General features: G+C 41.5%; 1 protein-coding gene across 1 annotated transcript in view; it reads left to right on the top strand.

Annotated features, from left to right (window-relative positions):
• Positions 1-12,459, top strand: part of SDC2 (syndecan 2) — a 121,546-nt gene extending 109,087 nt beyond the window's left edge. Inside the window, exons 3-5 of the mRNA XM_070802868.1 lie at positions 966-1,102; positions 8,794-8,929; positions 10,041-12,459. Of these exons, the coding sequence (XP_070658969.1) occupies positions 966-1,102; positions 8,794-8,929; positions 10,041-10,204 (437 nt within the window). The 3' untranslated portion in view covers positions 10,205-12,459. The remainder of the gene's footprint in view (positions 1-965; positions 1,103-8,793; positions 8,930-10,040) is intronic.
• The last annotated feature ends 1,615 nt before the right edge of the window (positions 12,460-14,074 follow it).

Raw genomic sequence — 14,074 nt, 5'->3', positions numbered from 1 at the left:
TAGAAATAGCCAGAGAGGTGAGGGGAAAGCCAGGAAGTCAAAGTCATAGAAACCCAAAGGTAGTGTATCAGAAAGGAGGTGAGAGTTGACAAGCGACCAGTGATACTAGGAGGTTCAATTAGATGAGGACCACTCTGGAAAATGCCACTGGATATGGTATGTGAAGGGGAATGGTGACCTTAAGAAAACATGCCAGCAGCGTGGTGACAGGGAACATTCGACTCGGGGGAGTAGAGCAGAAAGTGGAATAGATGGTGTGGGAAGGAGCCAGTGAGTCTGCACCCACTGAGAAAGTCTGACTATAAACAGGGGAGGAAGTGCAGCAGCTCACTCAGATAAAGGGTCAGTGTTCCCTTTTCATTGTTGTTGTGATGGAAAATGGAAAATATAGCATGTTTCAGCATAGAAGGGAAGCAGTCTCTTGAGGAGGAGAAACTGAACACACAAGTAAAAGAAGGGCTACTTGAGGGTCTTCCCTGGTGGTCCAGCAGTTTAGAATCTACCTTGCAATGCAAGGGACATTGGTTCGATCCCTGATCGGGGAACTAAGACCCCATATACCATGGAGCTGCTAAACCCATGCACTGCAACCAGAGAGCCCGGGTGCAGCAATTATTGAGCCTACAGGCCACTGCTGGAGAGTCTGTGTGCCACAGTGAAACATTCCCTCATGCTACAACTAAGCCCTGATGCAGCCAAATAAATTATTTTTAAAAGGGCTACTTGAGAACTTTCGGAATAATAATAATAATATAGAAAAAAATGCCAGACTCCCCACAGATCCACTTTGAAGTCATTTCTTTATTGCTCTGAAGACTGCAGGAAGGTTTATGCTGAGTTCCTAAGGAGCAGGTATTGTGAAAAAACATGACTCTGTCATCATCAACTTTAGACCAAGTAGCCTGATACTGTAGAATTCTGTGTCGTGACTCGTGTGCTTAGCTCGTCTTTGCTTATTCTTCCAGGAGCTGGTGAGGATGGAGAGAGTCCAGAGCTGACCACGTCTCGGCCCATTCCAAAGATACCATTCACTAGTACTGCTCCAAGAGTGGAAACCACAACGCTGAGCAAGATACAGGACAAGATCCCTGCTCAGACAAAGGTGTGTTTTATTTCGCATCGCGTCATCAGGTTATTGTCAATGTGCCTTTAAAAAAAATTGTACAGAATGTTCCTTTTAAGAGGCACCTTTTAAAACTGTAAGGTCAACTGGTCTTTTCATTATATTATAAATGGCTCCTCCTTACTCTTCAAGATTGTTTTGACATTTGCCACCTACTGCTTTTTTTGTTGTTGTTGTTAAATAGGCTTTGTTTTTCAAAGCAGTTATAGGTTCACAGCAGAACTGAGTGGGAAGCACAGAGAGTTCCCGTATACCACCCGCCCCCATAATGTTCAACTGCCCCCCACTATCAACATCCTGTGACAGAGAGGTACACTTGTTACAACTGGTGAATCCACATTCAGTTCAGTTCAGTGGCTCAGTTGTTTCCAACTCTTTGTGACCCCATGGACTGCAGCACGCCAGGCTTCCCTGTCCATCACCAACTCCTGGAGTTCACTCAAACTCATGTCCATCACGTCAGCGATGCCATCCAACCATCTCATCTTCTGTCGTCCCCTTCTCCTCCCGCCTTCAATCTTTCCCGGCATCAGGGTCTTTTCAAGTGAGTGGGTTCTTCACATCAAAGGTGGCCAAAGTATTGGAGTTTCAGCTTCAGCATCATTCCTTCCAATGAATATTCAGGACTGATTTCCTTTAGGGTGGACTGGTTGGATCTCCTTGCAGTCCAAGGGACTCTCAAGAGGCTTCTCCAACACCACAGCTCAAAAGCATCAATTCTTCAGTGCTCAGCTTTCTTTACAGTCCAACTCTCACATCCATACATGACTACTGGAAAAACCACAGCTTTGACTAGATGGACCTTTGTTGGTAAAATAATGTCTCTGCTTTTTAATATGCTGTCTAGGTTTGTCATAGCTTTTCTTCAAGGAGCAAGAATCTACATTGGCTGGTCATAATCTCCTAGAGTCCAGAGTTTAATTTAGGGTTTGCTCACCGTGATGTATTACATTGTATGGGTTCTGACACATTTCTAATGGGCGTGTATCCACCATTAGTAGCCTGCAGAATAACTTCACTGTCCTAAAAGTCCTCTATCCCCTACATGTTTGTTCCTCCTGCCCTCCCAGCCCCTGGAAACCACTGATTTCTTTTTAGTATCTCCATAGTTTTTGCCTTTCCAAAATGTTGCATAGTTAGAATCATGTAGTATGTGGTCTTTTCAGACTGGCTTCTTTCACTTAGTAATATGCATTTACAGTTCCGCCATGTCTTTTCATAGCCTAATGGCTAATTCTACCTATTATTTTTATCACCCGGGCCTAGCTTATAAACAAATCTTTTTTACAGGGTTCTTCTTCTTAAGGAACTCACAGCCCAGTTAAGCAAAACCTTTTCAGTTTATGTGACGTACATTAAGAAAATTTGTTTTTATTTCATAAAGAATTGGTTGTGAGTTAAAACCATTGTAAACTTTACATCTGCTGAAATAGGTTATGGACTAAGAAGACCCCAGGTACTAATCTCAATGAGTATTTTCCCAAAGTCTTTTCAGGCGCACCACCAGTGGTATGTAAACTTCAGCTTTTCCAATGGTAACGATGAGTGTGGGTACATCTCTATATTCATTCTGAGAACTGTCTTATAAGAAACAAGATCTTTGGCCTTAAAACAGAGCAAAGGTTTCTAATGGAAACTAGGGGACTGGTGATTTTGGCTTTATTAGCATGGTATTGCAATTAGCTGACCAGCTACGACTAGGTAAGCTTCTTAAGTTGGAAAATGCATGCTACAGTCTGAAGAAGGCTGAAGTTTCAAATCCTGTTGTTGTTGTTCAGTGGCTCAGTCATGTCTGACTCTTTGCGACCCCATGGACTGCAGCACACCAGGCCTCCCTGTCCCTTCACCATCTCCCAGAGCTTGCTCAAACTCATGTTCATTGAATCAGCAATGCTGTCCAACCATCTCGTCCTCTGTTGTCCCCTTCTTTTCCTGCCTTCAATCTTTCCCAGCATCAGGCTCTTTTCTAATGAGTCTGCTCTTTGCATCAGGTGGCCAAAGTATTGGAGTTTCAGCTTCAGCATCAGTCCTTCGAATGAGTATCCAGGATTTATTTCCTTTAGGCTTGACTGGCTTGATCTCCTTGAAGTCCAAGGGACTCTCAAGAATCTCCAACACCACAGTTCGAAAGTATCAATTCTTCGGCCCTCAGCTTTCTTTATGGTCCAACTCTCACATCCATGCGTGACTACTGGAAAAACCATAGCTTTGACTAAACAAAGACATAGACACAAACTAGACATAACTAGACATAGCTTTGACTAGACTTTTTCGGCAAAGTAATGTCTCAAGTCCTAGATCTGGTCAAGTGTCTTAGCTTCTCTGACCCATTTCTCTTGGATCCTTGGGAAGATTAAATGTAAGGGCATGCAGCATGGCACCTGAGACCCAGCAAGCACTCTGTAAGCCTTCATGGAAGTCGGTTAGAGCAGTAGAGACTGGGGCAGTTCACCAAGGGAAAGTGTGGAGTAACAGCGGCAGGAGACTGCAGACAGTGGAGGACAGCATGCTGCTTAGGAGAGCTTGGAGTCACAAGTGTCCCTGTTTGGTGCTCACCCGTCTGTTGGTTAGAAATGAGATGCTGCCAAGGTCTAACAGCAGACAGGATGTGGAAGATTGTGTCATGAAGGTAGGGACAGGCTGTCTCTGGAGTGAGAAGTGCCTCCTCTGCAGGCAGGGCTGCACATGGGCTTCCAGCCGGATGACGCCCCTCCCTCTCCCACAGTGCACTTGTTCTTCCCTTCCCCTTCCCACAGTGCACTTGTTCTTCCCCTCCCCTTCCCACAGTGCACTTGTTCTTCCCCTCCCCTTCCCACAGTGCACTTGTTCTTCCCCTCCCCTTCCCACAGTGCACTTGTTCTTCCCTTCCCCTTCCCACAGTGCACTTGTTCTTCCCCTCCCCTTCCCACAGTGCACGTGTTCTTCCCTTCCCCTTCCCACAGTGCATTTGTTCTTCCCCTCCCTTTCCCACAGTGCACTTGTTTTTCGCTTCCCCGCTAACTTCCTACCCACCGCACTCCCCACGTAAGCACATAGGGTGGTGAGGAACAGGGCTGGCTAGGTTTCTTCAGATGTGGAGCAGCCAGGAGAGTCCTCTCCAGACTGGAGTGCTCTCTGTTGGATGGAGAAGGGCCTGTTACCGTTAGCGGTAGACCAACTTCACAGGCCAGGCGCTAGGAGAAGGAGGAGCTGTGAGCCCTGAGGCAGACCCATTTGGCTCCCTGCATGGTAGCTGCTCCAGAAATGGATTCTGTTGAATGAATGAAAAGAAAAAGAGAGAAGATAAGTGAAAAGCAACAGGTGCAGCTGAGGGTAGGTCATCCGGGGTGGCCGCTGAAAGATGCATCTGACTCTACTGCACGTATATGTGACCACTGGTCGTGACTGAATCCCCTGAGGTCAGGAACCATAACCATTAGGACTCACTAGTTTGAGACACGGAGAAGGCAATGGCAACCCCCACTCCAGTACTCTTGCCTGGAAAATCCCATGGATGGAGGAGCCTGGTAGGCTGCAGTCCATGGGGTCACTAAGAGTCAGACAGGACTGAGAGACTTCACTTTCACTTTTCACTTTCATGCATTGGAGAAGGAAATGGCAACCCACTCCAGTGTTCTTGCCTGGAAAATCTCAGGGACGGCGGAGCCTGGTGGGCTGCCGTCTGTGGGGTCGCAGAGTCGGACACGACTCAAGTGACTTAGCAGCAGCAGCAGCAGCAGCAGCTTAAGACAAGAAACTCAGTTTTGGCTTTTTGTGGTAGAGTTTTTATCCTCAGGAAAACCTAAGTTGACATAGAGCTGTCTGGTCAGTTGACAACAATAGGTTGAAAATTGATGTAAGTTTTAAAAAATTGACTTTAAGGGAGTAATTGTGTCAGATTGAAATAAAGAAGGTAGATGTTTGGCAGATGAGCTCAGAAAGGAAGGACCCCAAAACATTTTAACGTATTCTTGGTAGCGTTTGTTTTTGATGTAGTAATAGTAAAAGTTCATCCATTTGTGGGAGATATTATTGAGTGCTACTCATTGTGTTGAACACTTTTTTCAGTACTTATCATAATATTAATATTAGTGATTAAATTTTCTATATTGTAATTACATGGCACAGCTAAATTAAACATTGCTTTTTGGATACCATTAATACAGACTGCTTCTGAGTGGGCATCACAGTGGCATTGATGTCACTGTTATAGATATTCTGTCCAGTTTGTTGTAAATGTATGTGACTAAAATAAAAGAATACAGGTATCTGTTCAAGCAGAGCATTGCTCGTAACCTTTTACTCAGTTACATTTTCATGGTATCCAAAGAACCAGACATGGATATGACAGATCTTTAATTGACTTCATCTAATCATCTATGCTGCCTTTTCATAATTTCACTTTGCACACATATATGAGAGTCCAGGCATTTCAAATTAGTTCTGTACTATAGAAAGTATTCTTATTAGTCAAACTCTTCCTTTCATACAATAAAACTTGTAAATTTAAAGAGTAACTGTTCCATCCAGAGCACTTAGAAGCTTGTGCACTCATTCCTGTGAGTATGTGGGAACCTCAGTTCTGTGGAGACCTCCTATCCCCAACCCGAAGACCCCCTGAAATGTAAGCTCATTCCTGGCTGTTGGATCAGAAGCTGAGTAAAATGGAAATGTTAACTCTCTCAAAGGATTTTAGGGACTGAAAAGACCTGAGGGGAACTCATGTGATCTGTCATATAAATGAGACAGAGATGACATGGATGAATTAAATCCATCTCTAATGTCACAGTAGCTACTTACTTTCCCCTCATTCACCACCAGAACTCACTTCCTCTTTCCCTCATCACAAACCTGGGTATCAACCTACTTGAGTTTTCTCTTCCCTTTCCTAACTCTCCCTTAACTGCTAATGAGCAGTGAAAAGTCTCCTAAGTTAGAATCCAGATAATTCATTTCCTCATCTATTGACTTGTCTGTCCTTCTACAAAGCATCCAATTAACAATGGGCTTTCCTTGAGAAGAATGGAGGAATTGAGGCAGAATACTGTCAATGAGCTTTTCTCTTTGCTTTCCCTTGGTACAGGAAAGCCAGGGGAGACCTTTATTTTCTTCTCTCACAATAATGTAGCTGCTGCTGCTGCTAAGTTGCTTCAGTTGTGTCCGACTCTGTGCGACCCCATAGATGGAAGCCCACCAGGCTTCCCCGTCCCTAGGATTCTCCAGGCAAGAAAACTGGAGTGGGTTGCCATTTCCTTCTCCAATGCATGAAAGTGAAAAGTGAAAGTGAAGTTGCTCAGTCATGTCTGACTCTTCGCGACCACATGGACTGCAGCCTACCAGGCTCCTCCATCCATGGGATTTTCCAGGCAAGAGTACTGGAGTGGGGTGCCATTGCCTTCTCTGCACAATAATGTAGAGAATAATGAAATTTGGAGTGCATTTGTATGGAAGTGAAATCATTTTCCTGTAGCCTCTGCTTTTTGTAAGTCATGGCGGATTGAGGGTTAAGTCAGTACAAGGTTTTTGTGTGGCTTAGGAAAATAAGACAGGCATTCTTTATCATGCTTTATTATGCATCATCTTCAGTGGAAACCAGTCTAGTGCTCTGTCCACTGAGGCAAGGCCCACTGACCTGGAACTCAGATGGATTCACCTAGTGATCCTGCTTGGAAACATTGATGACCTTAAGGCACCCCAGAAAGGTGAGGTCTCCATGCTTTTTAACCCTCTAGGCTAAGTAGCTAGTGGCCATATTGGATGAATGCTGGCCTTCAAAAAGCCATCAGGCATTCAACTGGGCCACAGCTTAGAATCCTAATGAAGGTGGTTGGCTGTTCTTAGGAAGAGTAATAATGCTAAACAATATTTTCGTCTACAGGAAGAGACTAGTAGAATTGATGGTGTTTTTTGTCAGTAGTGTTGGCCAACAAGAACTTGAGCCAGATAGAGAAGAACCATCTCATTTGAACTGAGCTTATCTAATTCAGTGGTTCTCAAACTGTAGAATTATCTGGAGAGCTTTAAATAAGTACCAACAATAAGCAGTGCCAGTTTTACTCAGTCCAGAACAATGAAACAGTCTCTAGTGGTGGTCTTATATATATATTTAACTTTTCAGGTGATTTCAGATTTCAGTGTAATCTTAGGTCATTTGTACATGATAGCCAACATTGGTACTGAAGGTTAGAAAGCCAACAGATGATTTATGTGATGGTATAATGGGCTATCAAGTGTTCTGGGGTTTTTGAGAGGTGGAACATCAGGACTTCGTGAAGGACAAATGGACAATGAAAGAAGTGAAAATTTTGCATTGGAGTTAGAAGGACTGTATGAACCAAGGCACAGATGTTAGGGATCAGTTTTGGTAAGTAAGTGATGGTAGAGATGGCTTTTCAGGGCTTCCTACTGGAGATTAGGCAGTGGCCTTGGGAGATGGATTGGAAGCCACCCAACACATGCAGTTGAGTATGATGTGGTAAAGACCTAGATAAGGCCTCAGGAATGAGAATCCATGGAAGACACTGAATTTGAAGGAATGGTGAAACGCAAATTGAAAGGGCTATATATATATGTGTGTGTATATATATATATGATATATGAGGTATCACTTAGTCATATCCATCTCTTTGCGACCCTGTGGACTGTAGCCAGGAAGGCTCCTCTGTCCATGGAATTCTTCAGGCAGGAATACTGGAGTGTGTTGCTATGCCCTCTTTCAGGAGATCTTCCCAACCCAGGGATTGAACCCACGTCTCCCACATGGCAGGCAGATTTTTTACCATCTGAGCCACCACCAGGCAAGCCCATTGAAAGGACGGTGACATACCAAAACATATAACTTGAAATGTGCCAAAATAACTTCGGGGGCCCAAGAGAATAGTAGTTACTATTGATGAAAATAGGGAGAGGGTCGATCTGTTATGATGGTACAGCCAAGGATGAGGGTCCTGTAGGGTGCTGGTAGGTAGGAATAATGCTGCCTGGAGGGGAGATGGTGAGAGTTGTAGAATACTCAAGAAACTGAGAGTGCCCTTCACTGGACAGATAGAAAAAGTGAGGTCTAGAAAAATAGTGGATCAGGGCCACACAGGAGCTCCTTACAGAACCCTCGACCCCCTGAAGTCTAGATTCTAATCCAGGGTGTGGTGAAGGTGTAAGAGTCAATAAATAGAGGGCATCATTACAGATGAAGCCTGTTGGCTGTGCCCCACAGAGTGGTAGCAGTCAGAGCCCTGGGAGAACACTCAGAGAGAATGCCTGCAGGGAAGCTGCCATCACAGTACCCCATGTAGCAGAAAGGTGATGGAGTGAGTTGAATTGGGTAATGTTGTTGGGTTGGAGCAGCTAGAAGGGGATGGTGGCCTGAAGACTGAAGAGTGGTAAGAAAGCTAGAGATCCTTGTGAAATGTCAACTTAGAGAACCTAACCATGCCATTAGGATTATTGTGAACTCAATAAATTGTCCATCTTGCCTGTACATGTGGTGGGTGTTAAAACCGTGAACAATGCGGGTCCACCATAGGACTCACCCATTGGTATACACATCACACAAAGGGATTCTTTCATTTATTTTCTAAACCCAGTGTTTGAAAAAAAACAAACTTGGAAAAGTACTTAGTATTTCTTTCTTCCAGCACATTAAAAGAAGATTTTTATAATCTTTCTTCTTTTTTTTTTTTTGCCTATACCAGTCACCTGAAGAAATTGATAAGGAAAAAGTTCACCTCCCTGACTCAGAAAGGAAAACGGACCCAGCTGAAGAGGACACAAACGTATATACTGAGAAGCACTCAGACAATCTGTTTAAACGAACAGAAGTCCTGGCAGGTCAGTAGCCTGGTGGAGGGTCCTTAAATAGGCTTCTGGTTGTCTGAGTGATGTTTAGAAGTATCAGCAGGGTTTGCCGGATGTTACCTTACTACTGAAAACCATCTTGAGCACCTGTTTCCTTTCAGAGCGAGTGAGGCAAGGGTTAGGCAAAGGATGTCGCTGTTTTCTGTCAGCTCTCTCAGCCTACCCCTTGGCCCGCCATTTGGGTTGGGGTGGGGAGAGGCAAGAAGAAAGTTAAGGCCTAAATTGGTCTAGAACAACTGGGTGTCAGGTATGGCAGAATGTGAAGCTCAGTCAGGCTTGATTCAAGACCTCCTGATCTCAAGATAAACTTAAGAGAAGGTTCTTTATGGAGAGGGCCGTTGATACAGTGCCTACGGCACAGAAGGATGTTGTCTCTAATCATAAATCAAAGTATTAACCTTTGATTTTAAAGGGGAAGATTTGCAAGATTTTAGAACACAGTCCTTTTAAAAATTTTTTATTTTATTGAAGTATATTTGATTTACAACGTTGTGTTAGTTTCTAATGTACAGCAAAGTGATTCAGTTATACATATAATAGTTTACATCTGCTAATCCCAAGCTCCCAATCTAGCCCTCCCCCACCCCCCACCCCTCCCTTAGCAACCACAGATCTGACCTCTACCTTTGTAGAATACTTGATCCTTGAGAGGAAAGCCCCAAATCCAAGATGACAAAGGAAATTTGCATGCTTTTTGCACAGTTCCCTTTGCAAAATTTAAGTCAGTTATATCATGTTTTGTGTTTTCATTGAAAAAGCAATTAGAAGATTAGATTACAAAAAGTGAATGCTGAAAAGGCTTAAGAGTTTTAATGTATGGAACTAGTTGAGGTCACAGCCAGATTTTTTTCTTATTGAGGCTTTTGGGTGATATTATTAATACTAATCAAAGGAAGTATTATACCTCTTGAAGAATGTCAGCTTTGCTTAATTACCTGGTTGCTTCATTGAATCCAGTTTTTTTTAGTTTTGGGGTTTTCAAATTAAGCTTTTTATGAAAGTGTCGATAAATTGGCCTTAACAAAGCTGATTTCTGCCATCCTTGAATCTCTTCTAAAAGTAATCTTCCTTTGGTGTGTTTCAGCTGTCATTGCTGGCGGAGTTATTGGCTTTCTCTTTGCAATTTTCCTCATCCTGCTGTTGGTGTATCGCATGAGAAAGAAGGATGAAGGAAGTTATGACCTTGGAGAACGCAAACCATCCAGTGCTGCTTATCAGAAGGCACCTACTAAGGAGTTTTATGCGTGAAAACTCCCATTTAGTGTCTCTATTTATGAGATCACTGAACTTTTAAAAATAAAGCTTTTGCATAGAATAATGAAGATCTTTGTTTTTTGTTTTTTGTTTTTTTTCATTAAAGAGCCATTCTGGCACTTTAATGATAAAAATCCCATTGTATTTAAATCTTTTCATGTATTTCTTTAGAACAACATAAAATTCAAACTTAACATCTGCAGTGTTCTGTGAATAGCAGTGGCAAAATATTATGTTATAAAAACGCTCAATGTATATGGAATCGGTTTAAATTTCTATGCGCAAATATGAAAAGAGTGTTTTTATCCGATGGTTCGAAGATGAAAGCTATTTCATTTGTGTCAGCATGTCTCAGAGTGACCTTATCAAGTTGGTCTTACTTTGTTAATTTATCTGTTGTTCCCCTCTCCTCTGCTCGCCCTTGGAAACAAAACAAAACTCTATGCCTTTTGTAGCTGTTACGGTGCAATTTGTCTTTGGGTAATTCAGATAATGGTAATTTAGTGTATATGTGATTTTCAAATATGTAAACTTTAACCTTCACTTTGTATAAATTTTTAAGTGTCAGACTATCCATTTTACACTTGCTTTATTTTTCATTACCTGTAGCTTCAGGCAGATTTGCAACAGCAAATTAATGTGTAAAATTGGATTATCACCACAAAACTGTTTAGTCATGTCTATCCATTCAGATCTTCTTTTGAGAGGATTTGATGTGAGTTTTTGACAAGCCTCAGCAAACCCAAAGATGCTAACAGTATTTTGAGAAGTTGCTGCAGATTCCTTTGGCCACTGTATTTGCTAATTTCTTGCAATTTGAAGGTACGAGTAGGGACTTAAGAAAAAATCAGTTTTTGTTCTTACAAATGCATTTAAGTTGTAAACGTCTTTTTAAGCCTTTGAAGTGCCTATGATTCTATGTAACTCGTTGCAGACTGGTGTTAATGAGTATATATAACAGTTAAAAAAAAAGTTGGTATTTTATAAGCACAGACAATTCTAATGGTAACTTTTGTAGTCTTACGAATAGACGTAAATTGTAATTTGGGAATATAAAAACTACTGAATAAATCATGTGGCCTAATATTGAAAATGTCACTGTTATAAATTTTGTACATTTTCGATCAAATGTACACCTCCCCTTTGCTAACAACCGTCTGCTCTCAAGGATGTTGTGGGTTTGATTTCTGAGTGTTCCACGGTGTCTGTAAATCAAAACCAAAGAGCTCATTTGATGAAGCTGTTTATTATCAGATTCGCTTCTGAATTGGCCAGAGGAAATCTGAATGTATCATCCTGTGTGTGTTTGGATATAGATATTGGAAGGCTCCCAGGGAGGGAATTGTGAGTTTCACAACCTTTATAAAGATAGCTCAATATTGATGGCAATATTGAGATGGATACCTGCTCTGACAAATAACTTTTAGGACTATGATTTCCAAAGAACTAAAGAGGGCTTTCCTGATGTCGGTATCTATGGTTTAGTCCTCTGGATTGTTTTACCTTTGAAACTGTGCTCCAAATCTCTCCTGAAGTTTAACTGAAGAAGTAATAGATGGAATACCATAGTTCACACTATGGGGAAGAAGAGTCCCTCAGGGAGGTTCTAGGCGTTAAAAGGAGGGCTTCACTGCTTAGGAATGAGGTTGCCAGAGAGCAGTGATGCCTGAGGAAGAGATGGAAATGTGAGGGTACCCTGGCGCCCTGGCTGGGGACTTCCTTCTAACTGAACATTTCCTTTTTCTGTTTTACCACCAATTTTGTTTTAAAGTGTGAACTGCCAAAGTAGGAAGAAGACAGGAAAAACAGCAACCTTTCCAACATATAATTTGCTTTTAACGAAGTATGAATACTTGCTTCATTTAGAGGACATTCCCTGGAATTGCCACAGATTTCAAAAAAAAAAAATTGATGCAGCACTCAGAACAGTGTTTACTTAAATTCTTAATGGCCTTAATTCTCAAAGTCCTGTCCCATCACTTACAGATTCAGTCTACTGCAGAGTGATTGAAAGAAGTGCAAGCACTTTCTAAAGCTGCACAATGTCCCTCGGTTATGGAGGTTATGAGTGTAGTGGGTATACCTCTAACTGTGCAAAGCATAGCAAAGTTCAGTTCGTAGAATATTAACTGCTTGGAATATTCATGCCAGGAAAAGGAAATTTCTGGCAAATATTTTGTCACTGCTGTAAAGCAAAATATTTGTTAAAGTGCCAAAATAAAGTCTGTCATGCTGAAAGTAAAAAATCATTGTATAGACTGACATCCAGTTTTCTTCAACTCTACGTTTTCTGCTCAGTTTTTTTGTTTGTTTGTTTGTTTTTAAAGATTCAGTAAATACTACTATGAAAAGTGTTAGTAATGATTACCAAGTTCAGGAAAATTTTGGTAAAATATAAATATTAAAGCCAATGTGAAAATTTCCTGTTTCCTTAACCACATCTAAATGATTTCCTATGTGTGAATACGGCTTTCTTTGAGAAGCGTGCAGTATTCAAACTATCCCATTTTGAGCACATGTGGGTAATGGTATGAGCTCATTTTTTAAAAAGTTTCACCTGCAAGTGCCTAGTACCTGAACTTCAGGATTAGGACATGGTTAGTAAAGTTGAATTTAGGTTAGACAAGATTGCAGAAATTACCATCTATCGACATTAAAACTTAATACTTTCAGATCAGATGTTTAAGAAATTATATTTTGGTATTTTTTTTTTTTGCAAGTTAAAGACAATATACACTTGCTTATTACGGATATAGCCTGTTTTCTAGGGTCTAGGAGACATTTAAATAAGGAGAACAAAATTAATTTACCTTGGTTGCCCTAAAAAACAAAAGGGTACAGTAACTTTGTAGTTTTTAAGAATTTATTTCTTCAATATCTCAGACATTTTGAAACCATAAGGGAAATTTTGAAGTGAGGAGAAAAAATATAAAACAAAAAATATTGCAGGATTAATTCTATAATCCTACACACTTGCTCAGTTGTTTCTGACTCAGTGACCCTTTGGATCATAGCCTGCCAGGCTCCTCTGTCCATGGGGATTTTTCAGGCAAGAATACCGGAGTGGGTTGCCATTTCCTTCTCCAGGGGATCTTCCCGACCCAGGGATGGAACCCACATCTCCTGCATTGTAGGCAGATTCTTTACTGTTGGGCCATCAGGGAAGCCCTAATTTTATAATAAGGATATTCTTTACAGCTTTATTATAACTACATAATGAAATGCTTGAAAAAGCGTATTAAAATGTATTTGGTCTGAAAAGGTAATGACTAAGCAAAACGACCTCTAACTTGAGTTTTTTAAGTTCTAAACCTCTGGCAGACAACAGTGAGACCCTCCGAGGTTTCCAATTAAATCAAGCCAGCTGATAAATAGATTTATCTAAATTAAGTAATCACTAAGGTTTTCTTCAATGCCAATATTTTATGACCATAGTGAAATCAGAGGTTTGTCTCATTTCTGGGGAATTAGATTTAGTTGGCATTGAAAAACTTGAAAAAGGGTAAAATAGCTATCTGCCATTATCAGTTCAGACACTTAGTCGTGTCCGACTCTTTGCGACCCATGGACTGCAGCACGCCAGGCTTCTCTGTCTTTTACCAACTTCCAGAGCTTGCTCAAATTCATGTCCATTGAGTCAGTGATGACATCCAACCATCTCAACCTCTATCGACCCCTTCTCCTCCTGTCCTCAATGTTTCCCAGCATCAGAGTCTTTTCCAATGAGTCAGTTCTTCGCATAAGATGGCCAAAGAATTGAAGTTTCAGCTTTAGCGTTAGTCCTTCCAAGGAATATTCAGGATTGATTTCCTTAAGGATTGACTGGTTTGATCTCTTTGCAGTCCATGGGACTTTCAAGAGTCT

Source organism: Bos indicus, chromosome 14, assembly GCF_029378745.1.
Source record: "Bos indicus isolate NIAB-ARS_2022 breed Sahiwal x Tharparkar chromosome 14, NIAB-ARS_B.indTharparkar_mat_pri_1.0, whole genome shotgun sequence".
In the NCBI taxonomy this organism is placed as follows: Eukaryota; Metazoa; Chordata; class Mammalia; order Artiodactyla; family Bovidae; genus Bos; species Bos indicus.
The sequence above is the reverse complement of the archived record's forward strand: the minus strand, read 5'-3'. Positions and strand labels throughout refer to the sequence as shown.